Raw genomic sequence first — 18089 nt, forward strand, 5'->3', positions numbered from 1 at the left:
TGAGCCTTCAACAAGTTGTAATCTTCTTGCTGGTGGTGGGTCTTGCCTCAATATTGATGGCTGGCCGCTTCACCTTGCATTTTTATGTTATAGAGACAGCTTCTTTTTTAAACCTCACCCACTATCTCTGCCAGCTTCAAACTTTTTTTCTACAGCTTCCTCATCTCTCTCAGCCTTCATAGAATTAAATAAAATTAGGATCTTGATCTTGATTAGGCTTTGGCTTGAGGTTCTGTTGTGTCTGGTTTGATCTTCTACACAAACCAGTCAAACTTTCTCCATATCAGCAATAAGGCTGATTCAGTTACTTATCATTTATGTATTCACTGCAGTAGCACTTCTGATTTCCTTCATGAACTTTTCTTTTGCATTCACAACTTGACTGTTTGTCACAAGAGGCCTAGCTTTTGGCCTATCTCAGCTCTAGTCATGCCTTCCTCACTAAGATTAATCATTTCCAGCTTTTGATTTAAAGTGAGAGATGTGAAACTCTCCCTTTCACTTGAAACTTTGTAGGCAGTTGTAGGGTCATTAATTGGCCTCATTTTAATATTGTTGTGTCTCAGAGAATAGGGAGGCCCAAGGAGAGGGAGAGAGATGGGAGAAAGACCAGTTGGTGGAGCAGTCAGAACACAAACATTTATCGATGAAGTTTGCTGTCTTGTATGGGCACAATTTGTGACGCCCCCCGAGACATTACAATAGTAACCTCAAAGATCACTGATTACAGATCACCATAGCAGATATAATAATAATGAAAAAGTTTAAAATATTTAAAGTTAATGACAGTTACCAGAATGTGACACAGAGACCCAAAGTGAGCACATAGTGTTGGAAGAATGGCGCTGATAGACCTACTTAACACAGGTTGCCATAAACCTTTGATTTGTAAAAAACTCAATATTTGCAAAGCATGTTAAAGCAACGTACAATAAAAGGGGGAATGCTTGTATCTTCTGTTCCTCTAGACTCTAAGCTAAGTACATATCTTATTGGTCTGTGCCATTGCAGGTGCCTCGAGCAAAGGCCTTATGCAACTACAGAGGGCAGAATCCTGGTGACCTAAGGTTTAATAAGGGAGATGTCATCCTTCTCCGGAGACAGCTTAATGAGAATTGGTACCAGGGGGAAATCAATGGCAACAGCGGGAACTTCCCAGCCAGCTCCGTGGAAGTCATCAAGCAGCTGCCCCAGCCGCCCCCACTCTGCAGGGCCCTCTACAACTTCGACCTACGAGGCAAGGGCAAGAGTGAGAACCAGGATTGCCTGACCTTCCTCAAGGTAGGATTCTGGGTGGCCACCAGAGTCACCTGGGACCACATAGAGACCACAGCAAAACAGAGTTGCTTGTTTAATATTTGCTGATTTTAAAAAATTGTATTTTAAATATATTATATTATTGTTAATATTTATTATTTTATTCATCAAAATATATTTTGTGCATAAATTACATACGTATATATGTAGTGCATATATATGTAATATGTGTGTACAATTCAAACCACATGCAAGTGAAATCTCTAGAGAAATCTACGAATAAGTGATAGAAGTCTGTAAGCCTTTTTTATTGTAATTACAAAAATATTCACTCATTCATTCATTCATTCATTTATCCTGAAACCATTGTAGAAACATTTGAAAATACAGATAAGCAAAACAAGGAAAATATTATACCACAATATAGATACAATCACTGTCAACAGCTTGAATAACACATTTGATTTATTCATTCTATCATTCTATCACTTTTGAGCACTTACTCCTTGCAGGCCCTGGGAATAGGATGTAAATAAGTCACAGTCTCTGCTCTCCTGGCAGAGTAATGGGAAACACAGATACATGGACAGAAAATTACAAACAATTTGATAACACGCTATGTAAAACTACAACCTCTACCTCTTTATCATGTATGTGGCAGGGTATTCTTGCGACCAAGTTATGGTTACCTAATTCTACTCATTTACCTTCTATCTTGTTGTAAACATCACATTCAAAACACTCCAGACATACACAATAACATAATCGTGCCTTTCTACATAAATAACCTCTTACAAGATATATTTTTCAAACATTAATTACCCTAAGATTTCTTGTGCCTCTATTTTTCATTAGATGATTCCCCACCATTTACAAGTAATGACAGTTATACTAAAGTCTACACTACTTCAACTCTCTGTATTCAGTATTTGTTATTCCATAAACATTCACATCTCTCATAGAAACCACAGTTGGAGTTATTTTCATTCTTCACTACTTGTGATAAGTAGATCAAAAGTAAGTATAAAAAGTGGCACTGCTACAATAGCTTAGGCAAAGTCTTTGGTTTTACAAAATGTTTTTATTCCACCACTACCAGAAAGGAGATTTACTTCAGGTTTTCTCAAACTAGACAACCTCTCTGCCCTCCATATTTTGAGATAATGATCTTTATTATTGCCATGGAACCTCAGAGCGAGACTCCTAAGGAAGGTCATTCTACAGCCCAAACAGCAAAGTGTAGACCTAGACTACAGTTAGAGGAAAGTCAGTTCAATTCCACAAATATTTACTATTTACTTTGTGCCAGGCATTAGATACACAGCTGGAGGAAGACATAAGGAAGTATCATCGTCTGCCTCTCTCACCCTTTCTTGGAATTTGTAAACTGGGGCACTTACTTCACACACTCATTCATTTCTTGAGCCCATCCATGTGCCAAGATGGCCATTGGAGATAAAGTGATGAGTCATTGTTCTTACCTTCACTGAGCTGGCAATCTAGTGGAAGAAACAGACATATAAATGGGAAATTATGACAAAGACACCAAAAGAGAGGATTTGACCAATTCTGGAAGACGGTAGAATACACAGACTTCTAGGAAATCTCAGGGTCTAAACTCAGCATATCCAAATTAAACTCAAGATCTTCCTTCCCAAAGCTGTTCTTTTCCTAGTGCTTTCTAGCTCAGTAAATTGTGTAATTTATTCAACGTCATGTATTTATTCATGCATGCATGCATTCAATAAAGATTTATTGGCTGACAACTAAAGGGGAGCCACTGTGTTAGGTGCTAGGGAAAACAAAGATTAACAAAACAGACACAGGCCCTGCACACATGAAGTTTACGGTCTAATAGGTTAGACCAACATTAAAGAAATAATAACCTCCTGGCAGAGTGGCTCACGCCTGCAATTCCAGCACTTTGGGAGACCGCAGCAGGCAGATCACTTCAGGTCGGGAATTTGAGACCAGCCTGGCCAACATGGCGAAACCCCATCTCTACTAAAAATACAAAAATTAATCAGGGGTGGTTGCACATGCCTGTAATCCCAGCTACTCAGGAGACTGAGGCAGGAGAATCGCTTGAACTCAGTAGGCGGAGGTTGCAGTGAGCCAAGTTTGCACCATTGCACTCCAGCCTGGGCAACAGAGCGAGACTCCATCTAAAAATTAAAAAAGAAAGAAAGAAAGAAAGAAAGAAAGAAAGAAAGAAAGAAAGAAAGAAAGAAAGAAAGAAAGAAAGAATAACCTATAAATGCATAAATGCACATGTGTAAGAGCAGGGGCCCCCAACCCCTGGACCACCGACCAGTACCAGTCCGTGGCCTGTGAGAAACGGGCCGCACAGCAGGAGGTGAGCGGTGGGCAAGTGAGCAAACCTTCATCTGTATTTATACCTGCTCCCCATGGGTCGCATTACTGCCTGAGCTCCACCTCCTGTCAGATTAGTGGCAGCATTAGATTCTCATAGGAGCGTGAACCCTATTGTGAACTGCGCATGCAAGGGATCTAAATTACGTGCTCCTTTTGAGAATCTAATGCCTGATAATGTGAGGTGGAGCAGTTTTATCTTGAAACCATACCCTATCGCCTACCCTCTATCCTCACCTCCTACCCCCTGCATCTGAGGAATAATTGTCTTCCACGAAACCGGTCCCTGGTGCCAAAAAGGTTGGGTACCGCTGTGTAAGAGGAAGCTAAGAAAGGGTATAATGCAGTAACAGATTTAAATTTAAATTTAAATTAATCCTAATTCCTGAGGAGCATGGAACAGAATGTCAGAGAGATCAGAAGGTCTTTAGTGGATGAATATACAGGTTGAACTTGATGAATGGTTTATGGACACGGAAAGGTGTTTCTAAAATGGCATTAAATTTAAAAAATCACCGTGTCCCATATGGCTTCATTTGTGTGAGGTAGAGGAACAGACAAAATAAATATATAGTACTAGAAGTCAGAGTAGTGGTTGCCTCTTAACAGGTGGTGGGAAAGGGCACAAAGGAACCTTCTGGGTGCTGGGAGGATTCTATGCCTTCATCTGAACAGGGATTTCATGGATATATTCCAATGTAAAATTTCTCAAGATTTGTGCACTTTATTGTATGCATGTGTGTATGTTTTTGGAAAAGTTTTTTAAAAATATGTATGTTGATTTGTATGTATGTTTCGTCTTGATAGAAAAGAATCTGGAAAAAAATGTGTTATTCAAGCTGTTGACAGTGATTGTATCTTTATTGTGGTATTTTCCTTGTTTTGCTTATCTGTATTTTCAAATGTTTCTACAAATTTACATATAACCTTTTATAGTGAGTAAGAAAAATCTGAACAAAAAGTTGCTTTATGTTTGATGCATTAAAAATTGAATAGGTTCTGAAACTCTTCAAAATGAGCATAAAATTCATTTTTCTTTTTGCAAAGCTAAAAGTGCTTCTCCCTATGGCTTCCATCTTGATTTCTCCATCAGATAAATTTAAGTGAAAAGCTTGGACCCTGCTGGTGATTAAAAATTAGAAACATTTCAGAGTTTTCCTGTTGGATTCCATTGATTCTCCAAATTATGTCTACTCCTCTGTGGTCTCAGTGACACAAACACTGCCCTTTATGGAGAAAGTTCATTTTAGCAAAAAGACTTCCCAAATAAATCAAGCACAATCTACATTCCTGGCACCTTCCACCATCTAAGACTCCAAACTGATCTCTGCTGAGAGCTTTTACTGCCTGAAAATGAGAGTAAATGCTGACCATGAGACTTTCTCTTTCAGGACGATATCATCACTGTGATCAGCCGAGTGGATGAGAACTGGGCAGAAGGCAAGTTAGGAGATAAAGTAGGCATCTTCCCTATCTTGTTTGTAGAGGTACGTGAGTATCAAGTCTACATCTGATTTACACGTACACAGAAATATGCATGTGCTACAGTGATGCCTGAGAGCAATTCCTATTTGCTATGAGGCTTATTTCAGAACTAACTAAAATCTCTAAAGAAAAGATGCCAGATAATAATACCCAATTCTGGCAAGAGTCTGGGGAAATGAGCCTTTTCCATTCTCCTGATGGGAATGTAAATTAGTGAAATCTCTCATATGCAAACTCAAATAAACTTATACCAAAAATATTAAAAATGTGTGCCTCCTTTGAGTCAATAAGTCCATCTGAGAGTTTATTGTAAGAAAATATTTAAATAAGTATGCAAAGATAGATGTACAAAATATTCAAAAATGTTCACCATAATGTTAGGGGATGGTATATAATTATGAAAAAACAGAAATACTCTAAATATTCAACAATAAGGACTTCATCTTTTTAAATTGTAGTGATGAAAAAAGTGTCTCTCTATGGATAATACTATAATATATGGAGAATAATATTTAATATGATAAAGTGTTCAATATTATGGAAAGGTTTATGATTCATTGTTAAGTTTTTTTAAAGTTTAATAGGTATAGAGCTTCAGATTTGCTGGATAAAAGAGTTCTAAAGATCTGTTTCATAACAGTGTGAATATACTTAACACTACTGAACTGTACACTTAAAAGTGGTTCAGAAGGTAAATTTTATGTTGCATGTCTTTTATCACAATAAAAAATAAGTTGGACCATATGGAACTAGCTTTATAAATATATATGTGTTTATATAAATGAATAAAGGACTAGAGAAGGATATGTACCAAAATGCTAACATTTTGTGATCACTAGATGATGAGATTCTAGATGCTTTTCATTTTCTTCTGCCAACTTGTATTTTCTAAATCTTCTGGAATTATCACATATTTATTACTTCTGTTTTTTAAAGAAAAATCTTCTTTAAAATAAAAGAAAGAAAACATGCTAGGCTATGTATATCTCCAGTATAATATAACCTGTCAGTGCCTAACATGAGCCTCACTTTAGTTTGAAGCAAGTCATTACATATTTAAAAGAGAGGTTTCATTGTTTAACTGCATTTATTGGGTGCTTAACATGCATAAAGCATTAAAAATGAGTAGTAGAAAGCTATGAAAGAAGTAAAAGGCATGCTGTCCACCCTGGGGGTTGAAGGGTTTGAAACAGAACAGACAGCAATTGAGGAGAAGCGACCAATTCTTCTAGTAATAAGAGCTAAAGCAGGTTCTGAAATGAATGGTGGACCCAGAGCATTGCACAGCTTTCAGGGTTCTCTGTACCTCCTCTACTCCATCAGTGTTGAAGGAAGGGATAGAGGAAGGGTCCAGAGAGGCTGGTCTTCTTATTGTCTCTACTAAACTCATCCCTAATTCTCATTCCTAATGCCTTTTCTCTTGCTGGGGCCCCTTTCAGATACACCACCCAATTCTCTTTACCTGTTCAAATTTCATTTATTTTATAAGGCTCAGATAGAAACCTACTTTGTCCATGAAATTTCAGCAAGTAGTTAAACCCTCAATGGCCTCTTTCCTCTGAATATCTGATGAGTTTGTTAGTTGTACTTCACAGGCTAGCCTAACACAGAACGGGCACTCTGTTTAAAAAAAAAAAAAAATAGCTTAGCAAGTGAATGAATGGAAAATAATTCGGAAGGTAGTCAGAGCTCCCAGGGGAAAAAAATTTTTTTAAAGAGCAAACCATTCACTGTGACCCTGTCCTAAACATATGTTTAATTATTCAACTAATTTTTCATTGAGTGCCTGCTATGCCAGGACCTGTGCCTAGTTCTAAAGACACAAGACAAATATGGGTCCCTACTCTCAGAGACTATAAAGTCAGAAAGTATTCCAGTAATTACAAGTGTGTTGAATCATGTAAAGACTAAAGTAGCCAGGTGTAATGGCTCATGGCTGTAATCCCAACACATTGGGGGCCAAGGCAGGAGGATTGCTTGAGCCCGAGAGATTGAGACCAGCTTGGGCAACATAGTGAGACTCCCAACTCTACAGAAAATTTAAAAATTAGCCAGGCATGGTGGCCCACACTGGTCCCAGCTACTCCGGAGACTGAGGCAGGAGAATCATTTGAGCCTAGGAGGTCGTAGCTACAGTGAGCCGTGATTGTGCCACTATACTCTAGACTGGACAACAGAGCAAGACCCTATCTCAAAAAAGAAAAAAAAAAGACTGAAGTAGAGGAAACTATTAGGGAGTTATGATATGCAACTTACCAGGGCAGAAGGTGAGCAAATGCCACTTATGCCAAGATCTGACAGATAGAGAGCATTTTAGATAATGGAGGTAGAATGTGCAAAAGTCCTGCAGGATGAGGAAGTGTGGTGTAGCCAGGGGAAAAAGGAAGTACCAGAGCTGGAACTTAGAGAGTAAAAGAGGAACAAAAAGTGAAGCCAGGGAAGTAAATGGAAGACAGATCACAGAGGACTTCGTAAACCATCCTCTATAGTCAGGATAGGCTAGGTTATGCGGTGGCAATAAACAGCACCAAAGTCTCAGTGGCTTAACAAAGAAAATGTTATTCCTCACCTACATTCCATGTTCAGTGCAGAGTGATGAGGGGGTCTGCTCACATAGTCACTCAGGAACCCAGACTAATAGGGCTGGGCCATCCGGTAGCTGCAACATCTGGAACATGTGGGCTTCCTAGTTTCCACAGTAGGGATGCACGAAAAAAAGTGAGTTGTATCACCAACTAAATGCCTCGTTTCAGAAGTGACACTTGCCACTCCCACTCACAGCCCATTAGCCTGAACCAGTCACATAGCCTGATGTGATGTCAAGTCAGCTGAGAAGTATAAGGGAACACATGAAACACTGGGTATCATTGCCTCTGCCATATCATGAGAAGTGTGAATTCGACCCAAAAGCCAACAGAAGCCATTGAAAGGTTTTTAAGTGACTAGGTTTGGATTTCTTAAAGACTGCCCTGGCTGCAGTGGGAGGAACAATTTGAAGAGGAGGGAGAAAAAAGCAGAAAGTAGAGTTAGGAGGCCCCTGCATTGCCCAGTCAGATGACCGTGGATTAGATCCATAGGTTCACGGACCTTTCAGGAGGCAGTATCCACAGGACTTTGGAATCGACAGAGGCAGGCGTAGAGAAGAGAAGTGTTCAAGGACAGCCCCACTTCTTGATTTATGGACATAGGTCAGTGGCAGAGCCGTCTGCTGGGTAGGAGCGGAAGTTAGGATGATTCAGAGTCAATGGTTGACTCTCCAAGGACAGAGGTCAGCTGCAATTAGTACCTCGTTGGACCCACATGAGGTGCTTAAATATTTATGGAAATTGTTGCCTGGTCTCCTGCATTATCTTGAGATGCTTCTTCATAACTCTGGGCTGGGGGGGAAGGCACCAGTCATCTTATTACCCATTTCTGAAACCCATTTCCCAAAACTTCTCCATTTAATGATTATTCATTTGGATACACTTTCCTGCCACTTCACCTCTAAAATGAGCGAGTACAAGAACCATCAAGATTATCATTAAACTAGCCAGTGCTTCATTTGTTCTCCTAATTGCTCAGAGGGCAAAAAGATAATCAAGTGGTTGCTCTAATCTGGAAACCTGATTTTCAAAAATTACCTGAAATGTAAATTGTGCTTTTTAAAGCAGCACTTAAATTTTGACTCAAGTCATTTCATTAAGACTAGCACTTGCTGAGAACTCTTTAAATTAAAGCTTTGAATTACCAGTGCCATGGAAAGCAATTGGAAGGAAGGGAGGCTTTCTTATGAGCATGATGTGTGTATGTGTGCATGTTTGTGTGTGTTTGGCATAAACAGGATTTTTCTTGTTAATGTATCATTTCACTTATTGAATTGCACCTGCATTAAAAGGTGATAAAACAAAGGCTGAGCCTATGCTCATTCTTATCAGGACTCCTCCAATGGAGCCTGCCTGGGTTATATGAACTTTGCTCGGCCCAATGAGCCTCAACAATATTGTTTCAAATGAGTAGGTGCAAATCTAAGAGACCTGCAATTCTTCCCCAGCAGAGCTATTAATCATGTTGGCAGAGGACAGGGCAGATGCAGAGTCTCCCTGAGCCCTTTGTCAGTGTTGATGTTAGAAAAGCTGATGGTGGTGCTCACCTGGGGACAGAACAATTAGGTGGAAGCAGAAAAAATTAACTTATTTCATTATAGCCAAGAATGGCTGTATAAAGAACTTTACTCATTCAATTCAGAGTGTATATTGCCCTTTTACTGGGTGAACAATGGAGGGGCAGGTGTCCTGGGGCCTCTAAGTCATTGTTCCTAATTCAAGCTGCCATCAGAGCTTACCTAAACAATTTCAATAATTTCCTAATTGGTCCCCCTACTTCTGTTCTGGCACTTCTAAATAGCAGCCAAAACGAGCTTTTTATTTCTTTTTTTATTTACATACAGTAAAATTTACTCTTTTTAACATCCAGTTCTATAAATTTTAATAAATACATAAAATTGCATAACCACACCACAATCAAGACATAGGATAGTTCCAATAGTCTGCCCTGAAATTTCTCATGCTTCCCCTTTATAGTCAATTTCTTCCCCAACTCGTAAGTGCTGACAACCACCAATCTGTTTTCTGCTCCTGTAGTTTTCTTGTTCCAGAATGCCATATAAATGGAATCATACAGAATGTAGCTTTTTGAGTCAGGCTTCTTTCATTTTGCATAATGCATTTGGGATTACCCATGCTGTTTCATGTATCAGTAGTTCATTCCTTTTTGATGCAGAGTAGTATTCCATTGTATAGATGTGCCACAGTTTGTTCATTCACCTCGTGAAAGACATTGGAGTTGTTTTCCAGTTGTTGGCAACTATGCATAAAGCTGCTATAAATATTTGCATACTGGTTTTTGAGTGGGTGCAAGTTTTCATTTCTCTTAGGTGATTACTTAGGAGTGGAATTGCTGGGTCAGATGCTAAGTATGTGCTTAGCTTTCTAAGAAACTGCCAAACAGTAACATGAGCTTTTAAAAGCATAAATCAGATCATATCACTCCTCTACCTAAGTCCTGCCAAAGACTTCCTATTATACATAGAATAAAATGGAAGCTTCCCAGGCTCTTGTGATCTGGCCCCTGCCTGTCTCTGTGGCCTCTTTTATCACCTTCTCCTTACATGCTCTGTTCCAGCCTTCTCTCTGTTTCTTTCTTCTGTCTTCTTCTCCAGCAAGCTGAGCTCTTTCCCTCTTTAGGACTTTCACAGTAGCTAATGGTGCCTCTTCCGGGCGTATTCTTACCTCCATTTTCACATAGCTAGCTCCTTCTTGTCATTTGTTGTTTCAGCTTAAATGCCACCTTCTCAGCAGATCTTCCTCGACCCCCTAATTTAAAGTAGCTGCCTCCCCCAATCACTCTCTATCACGTCAGAGCACTTACAACTATATGATGCTTTCTTGTTTAGTTGTTTACCCGCTGGCTCTGTCATTTATAAGTCACCCCTTCCAGGCCTTGGCCTCCTGATTTTTAAAGTGGACATAATAATGCTCATTCCCCTACTTAATGAGTTTTTCACAATATTATAAGCTTCTTGAAGCAAGAACCACATCTTCTTTTTTTTTTTTTTTTATTATACTTTAGGTTTTAGGGTACATGTGTACAATGTGCAGGTTTGTTACATATGTATCCATGTGCCATGTTGATTTCCTGCACCCATTAGCTCGTCATTTAGCATTAGGTATATCTCCTAATGCTGTCCCCGCCCCCCCCACCCCCCACCCCACAACAGTACCCGGAATGTGATGTTCCCCTTCCTGTGTCCATGAGTTCTCATTGAAGAACCACATCTTCTTCAAAATTTTCTTTTTAAGAACTTTATTTATTCCTCAACAAAAGCCACATTCAATAAAATTTTCTATCTCAGCTATTTTTTTTCTTTTATTATACTTTAAGTTCTAGGGTACATGTGCACGATGTGCAAGTTTGTTACATATGTATACAAGTGCCATGGTGGTGTGCTGCACCCATTAACTCATCATTTACATTAGGTATATCTCCTAATGCTATCCCTCCCCACTCCCCCCACCCCAGGACAGGCCCCAGTGTGTGATGTTCCCCTTCCTGTGTCCAAGTGTTCTCATTGTTCAATTCCCACCTATGAGTGAGAACATGCGGTGTTTGGTTTTTTGTCCTTGCGATAGTTTGCTGAGAATGATGGTTTCCTGCTTCATCCATGTCCCTACAAAGAGCATGAACTCATCCTTTTTTATGGCTGCATTGTATTCCATGGTGTATATGTGCCACATTTTCTGAATCCAGTCTATCATTGATGGACATTTGGGTTGGTTCCAAGTCTTTGCTATTGTGAATAGTGCCACAATAAACATACATGTGCATGTGTCTTTATAGTAGCATGATTTATAATCCTTTGGGTATATACCCAGTAATGGGATGGCTGGGTCAAATGGTATTTCTAGTTCTAGATTCTTGAGGAATCGCCACACTGACTTCCACAATGGTTGAACTAGTTTACAGTCCCACCAACAGTGTAAAAGTGTTCCTATTTCTCCACATCCTCTCCAGCACCTGTTGTTTCCTGACTTTTTAATGATCACCATTCTAACTGGTGTGAGATAGTATCTCATTGTGGTTTTGATTTGCATTTCTCTGATGGCCAGTGATGATGAGCATTTTTTCACGTGTCTTTTGGCTGCATAAATGTCTTCTTTTGAGAAGTGTATGTTCATCTCCTTCACCCACTTGTTCATGGGGTTGTCTTTTTCTTGTAAATTTGCTTGCGTTCATTGTAGATTCTGGATATTAGCCCTTTGTCAGATGAGTAGATTGCAAAAATTCTCTCCCATTCTGTAGGTTGCCTGTTCACTCTGATGGTAGTTTCTTTTGCTGTGCAGAAGCTCTTGAGTTTAATTAGATCCCATTTGTCAGTTTTGGCTTTTGTTGCCATTGCTTTTGGTGTTTTAGACCTGAAGTCCTTGCCCATGCCTATGCCCTGAATGGTATTGCCTAGGTTTTCTTCTGGGGTTTTTATGGTTTTAGGTCAAACATTTAAGTCTTTAATCAATCTTGAATTAATTTTTGTATAAGGTGTAAGGAAGGGATCCAGTTTCAGCTTTCTACATATGGCTAGCCAGTTTTCCCAGCACCATTTATTAAATAGGGAATCCTTTCCCCGTTTCTTGTTTTTGTCAGGTTTGTCAAAGATCAGATGGTTGTAGATGTGTGGTGTTATTTCTGAGGCCTCTGTTCTGTTCCATTGGTCTATATCTCTGTTTGGTAACAGTACCATGCTGTTTTGGTTACTGTAGCCTTGTAGTATAGTTTGAAGTCAGGTAGCGTGATGCCTCCAGCTTTGTTCTTTTTTTTTTTTTTCTGGAGTTCACAAATTTAATAAAATACACCAAAACATTTGGTTAATAATCTACTGCACGTTAAACTTTGTGGTCATATTATATAACACTCTCTTCACTTCACCCTCCTCACCTTCATGTCAATGGACAAAGTGGTTTGTTTTAGAAGCTCTGTCCTTTATTTTCTGTTTCTTTTTCAGAAAAGACAGCACAGCACAGATATATGGCTTTGTAGCCATTTCAAATTTACTGTAAAAATCCAAATTTTCCATAAATTAAAGGCCTCTTGTCTATCCTTCCAATTTTGCTTTCTACAGTAGCTGTATTTATCCTAGAGAAGAAATTGCAGAATCACTCTGTGTTTTGGTAGCTTAGTTTGTAGGATTCAAAAAAAAAGACCCCCACATTTGATATATAGTTTCAGGAATATCTAAACTACACTAGTGGTTTTTGACTTCCTGCTTGTACATGATTTGGTTCACAGGTAGTAATTTATTCTTCATTGACAGAAAAAAATTCCCAGTGATTCCATAGCCACTCATACTTTGTTCAATAATTCAACTGCTTCAGATTATTTGCTTAGGGGGCTGATAATTTTAAAGCATTCTTTAAAAAAATAAAGCAAGACAAAAACTTCTAAATTACAGCTCTATTAAGGTAGAAGAACTGACTCCACCTGATCCTTATAGAAAAATTCCTGCTTTCTTGTGCCCTGGCCATTCAGCAGATGTGAGTTTGAAATATGCAGGATCTATCACTGGCAAAGAGGGTAATGTCAACAATTTCTTCCTGATGCAAGAAAATGGGTACAACTCCTGACTTTCAGCCATCAGATGCAGATATAATCAATGATTTATCACTTGGAGGCATGGTGTTCTTTCCAATCCTTATGTAAGCCTCGCTTTCCATCTCCATTCTGTAGATTTCCACTTGTCTGGAAGGTGAAGAGGGCAGATTCTTCCTTTTCTGGGTATTTTACTTCATTCCTACTCTCCTTGATAGTTCCCTTTAGTTTTGCTGGGTCCCATTTTCTTTGTGAACTTAACAGTGACACATTTTTTCTCACAATACCATATATTACTTTTCTGTCCATTTTGAGGTTCTCCATTGTCTTCATTCTGGATTTTTTTTATTATTATTAGACTTCAAGTTTTAGGATACATGTGCACAATGTGCAGGTTTGTTACATATGTATACATGTGCCATGTTGGTGTGCTGCACCCATTAACTCGTCATTTAGCATTAGGTATATCTCCTAATGCTATCCCTTCCCCCTCCCCCTTGGCAGTGTGGGCTCTTTTTTGGTTCCATATGAACTTTACAGTAGTTTTTAACAATTCTGTGAAGAAAGTCATTGGTAGCTTGATGAGGATGGCAATGAATCTACAAATTACCTTGGGCAGTATGGCCATTTTCACAATATTGATTCTTCCTATCCATGAGCATGGAATGTTCTTCCATTTGTTTGTGTCCTCTTTTATTTCATTGAGCAGTGGTTTGTAGTTCTCCTTGAAAAGGTCCTTCACATCTCTTGTGAGTTGGGTTCCTAGGTATTTTATTCTCCTTGAAGCAATTGTGAATGGGAGTTCACTCGTGATTTGGCTCTCTGTTTGTCTGTTATTGGTGTACAAGAATGCTTGTGATTTTTGCATATTGATTTTGTATCCTGAGACTTTGCTGAAGTTGCTTATCAGCTTAAGGAGATTTGGGGCTGCGACGATGGGGTTTTCTAAATATAGAATCATGTCATCTGCAAACAGAAGCAATTTGACTTCCTCTTTTCCTAATTGAATACCCTTTATTTCTTTCTCCTGCCTGATTGCCCTGGCCAGAACTTCCAACACTATGTTAAATAGGAGTGGTGAGAGAGGGCATCCCTGTCTTGTGCCAGTTTTCAAAGGGAATGCTTCCAGTTTTTGCCCATTCAGTATGATATTGGCTGTGGGTTTGTCATAAATAGCTCTTATTATTTTGAGATAAGTCCCATCAATACCTAATTTTTTGAGAGTTTTTAGCATGAAGGGTTGTTGAATTTTGTCAAAGGCCTTTTCTGCATCTATGGAGATAATCATGTGGTTTCTGTCATTGGCTCTGTTTATATGCTGGATTACGTTTATTGATTTGCATATGTTGAACCAGCCTTGCATCCCATGGATGAAGCCCACTTGATCATGGTGGATAAGCTTTTTGATGTGCTGCTGGATTCGGTTTGCCAGTATTTTATTGAGGATTTTTGCATCTATGTTCATCAGGGATATTGGCCTAAAATTCTCTTTTTTTGTTGTGTCTTTGCCAGGCTTTGGTATCAGGATGATGCTGGCCTCATAAAATGAGTTAGGGAGGATTCCCTCTTTTTCTATTGATTGGAATAGTTTCAGAAGGAATGGTATCAGCTCCTCCTTGTATCTCTGGTAGAATTTGGCTGTGAATCCATCTGGTCCTGGACTTTTCTTGGTTGGTAGGCTATTAATTATTGCCTCAATTTCCGAGCCTGTTATTGGTCTATTCAGGGATTCAACTTCTTCCTGGTTTCGTCTTGGTTGGATTTCTAGATTAGAATGAGTTATGGTTTTAGAGGGCAACTGGTAACAATTACAAAAATGAAAATTTAGGTAATCATCCTAAAATTTAAGAGTTATTGCACTAACTCTTGTTTGTCAACATGTTTCAGATTTCCAAAGAAAATGAACCCACAGGGGTACTCAAGTGGGTAGGGTACTCAAAATATTACGATATATTTCTTGTGAGAATGGACCTATACAGTGGAGAAGACAGACATAACACAGTGGTATACTGGAGTTGGCTGGAACTAGATCACAAGAGCTGGTTGTTACCTTTTCAGGAATTTTCCCAGCCAGTTGTTTAACCATTGGTGGCTTGAAAAACTCCACAAATCAGGGATTTGTTTTCTTTCCTCCTTGTTACTTTTTTTTTTTTAACAGCTGATTTACCAATACATCACTGACTCAGAGATATAGAACAAGGAAGAATGGTGATTACATGAACATATTTAAAGGAAGTAGTAAAAGTCAGTCTTAGCATAAGGATTTAGGGTCCTGAATGCACTTACATTCTGGCTCAGTTATGAAATGTATGAACTTGAGCAACTTCATTCACTCATTATTCCACAAACACTAAGCATCTCCTCTGGGGTACAGGAGAGAATCATGTGTAGAAGGTCCCTGCAACCCAGATAGCTAACAGACTAGTGGAGGAAAGGTAAGTAAAGGATTGCAGTTTGGAGTGAAAAATACAATGATCGGGAAGCACAGAGGCTGCTGGGCGCACCAGGAAGGGCAATTGGCCAACCCAGCAGGGGATTCCAGGATGTCTAAAGGAAGAGGGGAGAAGTCTACTAGGTGAAAACATCCAGAAATGACTGGGGAAAATGGGTGAAGGAAGAATACTCTCAGCCAGGGAAGAGCATCATGGCTTATTTTTATCCACTTTGGACCTCAGTAAAAGAGTAATACTTACTTTGCAGGAAAGTTGTGAGAATGTATTAATAGAGCGAAGTCATGAGGATGCATTGATAAAAGATGGAAGCTGTTACTGTGCTCACCAAGGAATGAGCATCTGAGCCAGTGACTGAGGAGGTGGCACCTGACCTGGCTTCAGATGGACGTGGGTAGGAACTGGCTACTCACATTAGATCAGGAAGACAAACTTCTTATTGGACCTTTTGTCTTTTCAGCCAAACCTCACCGCAAGACACCTTCTAGAGAAGAACAAAGGTCGCCAGTCATCCCGCACAAAAAACCTGTCCCTGGTGCCCTCATCCTCCAGAAGCAACACGTCTACCCTCTGTAGGGGCCCAGGGTCCAGGAGGAAGGGGCCTGGGCAGTTTTCCATCACAACAGCCTTGAACACTCTCAACCGGATGGTCCATTCTCCTTCGGGGCGCCATATGGTAGAGATCAGCACCCCAGTGCTCATCAGCTCCAGCAACCCCTCTGTGATCACCCAGCCCATGGAGAAAGCAGATGTTCCTTCCAGCTCGGCGGGACAGGTAGGCAAGAACCTCCTGGGATGAGGGCACTTTGGAGTTGGGCAAGTGATTCATACCATGTCACAAGCAATATTTGATGTTTAGTACTTGCTAAGCACCCAGAATGCCCTACTAGTAACTAATGCCATATGTATTCCATGTTAGAATTGTATAAACATTTTATTTCATCCTTAAACAGCCTGCGAGTTAGGTGTTATTACTATTATCCCCATTTTACAGATGAGGGAACTTAGGTTTAGAGGGGTTAAACAACTTATCCAAATTCTCGCAGATACTTTTCTTTCCCTTGCTGTGTGCCATGATATCGTTCCTGTCCCTTAGAGAACTTCCCTCTAAGGAGATGACTGCACCTATTTTCTCAAGAGAGTTTTGGCATCACAATCTGAGATTCAATATCCCATCCTCTGGCTCAGATGGAAAGAAAGCAAAAGAAACAAAAAGAAACTATGGGTTACTGAATGTTCTCAGGACTGGTTACCTACATTTGTAGGACCCAGTCCAAAATGAAAATACAAGTCCTTTGCTCAAAAACGATCAAGAATTTCAAATGGGAACATCAGAGCATTAAACCAAGCAAAGAGCCCTGTGTGGCTATGCAAGGCACAAACCAGTGAAGCCAGCCCTGGATGTTTCCAGATGGAGTACCTAATAAGATAATGCATGTAAAATGCCTAGCACCATGCTGCCCACCATATACTAAGCATCCAATAAGCGTTACCTCTTAATACTATTGTTGTTAACCCTGGTCACGTGTTGCCAACTGAAGATGCCTAGGGGTGGTCGTGGCAATCCAGAAGCTAAAGTATTTCTAGCAGCATATGGCTATTTAGGTTGAAGGGTACTTTAAAAGATGAAGGAGTGGAGATACGAGGCAAAGTAATTAAGAAGAGCTGCATGTTGGGTATTCAGCTGAAAACACTCTTTGGGACCATGCAGGTGGCAACTTGAAAGGACAAAACTCAACTTGTACTGATGTGTTTTTTCTTTTTTTTAAAGAGCTGTAAATTTTGTTTTTAAACATGAATTTCTACCTTGGGATTAAAAGGCTTAATTGGACTCTAATCCCTTTTTAACAAACGAGGAAAGAGAAAGTCAAGAGCTCCTCAAAGACCTGTGTGCTATTCTGAAAGGAAAACAATCACCTCCTACAACACTTCATATCTTATACCACTGTCTGGATTGCTAAGAAGTTGGCTGCTCACGTAATTCTGCCCACCACCTGCACCACATGCACACGCACACACATACACACTTTCTCTCTCTTTCTCCTCCATTTCACTCCCCTTGCCTTAACAAAAACTATAAAACTTTCTACATACACATTGCACTTCTTTACAAGTACATATTAATAGATGCTTTATGCCCAAAGTTCTCCTTCACACACACACACACACACACACACACACACACAAACACACACACACTCTAAAATGGGAGCCTTGTGACTCACAATTAAGCCAAAGAGTCACAGAATTTTTTGAAACGATTCTTTATATATAGTCATAGATATATAAAGTGCAGCCCACACTCAGTGGAAATAAGCTAGCTCACTCAGCTCAAAGTTGGCTTCGCAAAAGATTTAACCAAGAGTCATTTTCCGTGTGCTTTTAAAATTCTTATTCTGGGCA

General features: G+C 39.6%; 2 protein-coding genes across 6 annotated transcripts in view; one reads left to right on the top strand and one right to left on the bottom strand.

Annotated features, from left to right (window-relative positions):
- Nucleotides 1-18089, bottom strand: part of GRXCR2 (glutaredoxin and cysteine rich domain containing 2) — a 185255-nt gene that overhangs the window by 139849 nt on the left and 27317 nt on the right. The gene's annotated exons all lie outside the window — the stretch shown is intronic.
- The window catches only part of SH3RF2 (SH3 domain containing ring finger 2), a 128933-nt gene that overhangs the window by 61918 nt on the left and 48926 nt on the right, over nucleotides 1-18089 (top strand). For all 5 annotated transcript variants that reach the window (XM_058439973.1, XM_058439972.1, XM_058439971.1 and 2 more), the window contains 3 exons: nucleotides 1012-1281; nucleotides 5022-5117; nucleotides 16147-16461. In XM_058439973.1, coding sequence (XP_058295956.1) covers nucleotides 1012-1281; nucleotides 5022-5117; nucleotides 16147-16461 — 681 coding nt within the window. The remainder of the gene's footprint in view (nucleotides 1-1011; nucleotides 1282-5021; nucleotides 5118-16146; nucleotides 16462-18089) is intronic.

This window comes from Hylobates moloch, unplaced genomic scaffold, assembly GCF_009828535.3.
Source record: "Hylobates moloch isolate HMO894 unplaced genomic scaffold, HMol_V3 SCAFFOLD_6, whole genome shotgun sequence".
Classification (NCBI taxonomy): domain Eukaryota; kingdom Metazoa; phylum Chordata; class Mammalia; order Primates; family Hylobatidae; genus Hylobates; species Hylobates moloch.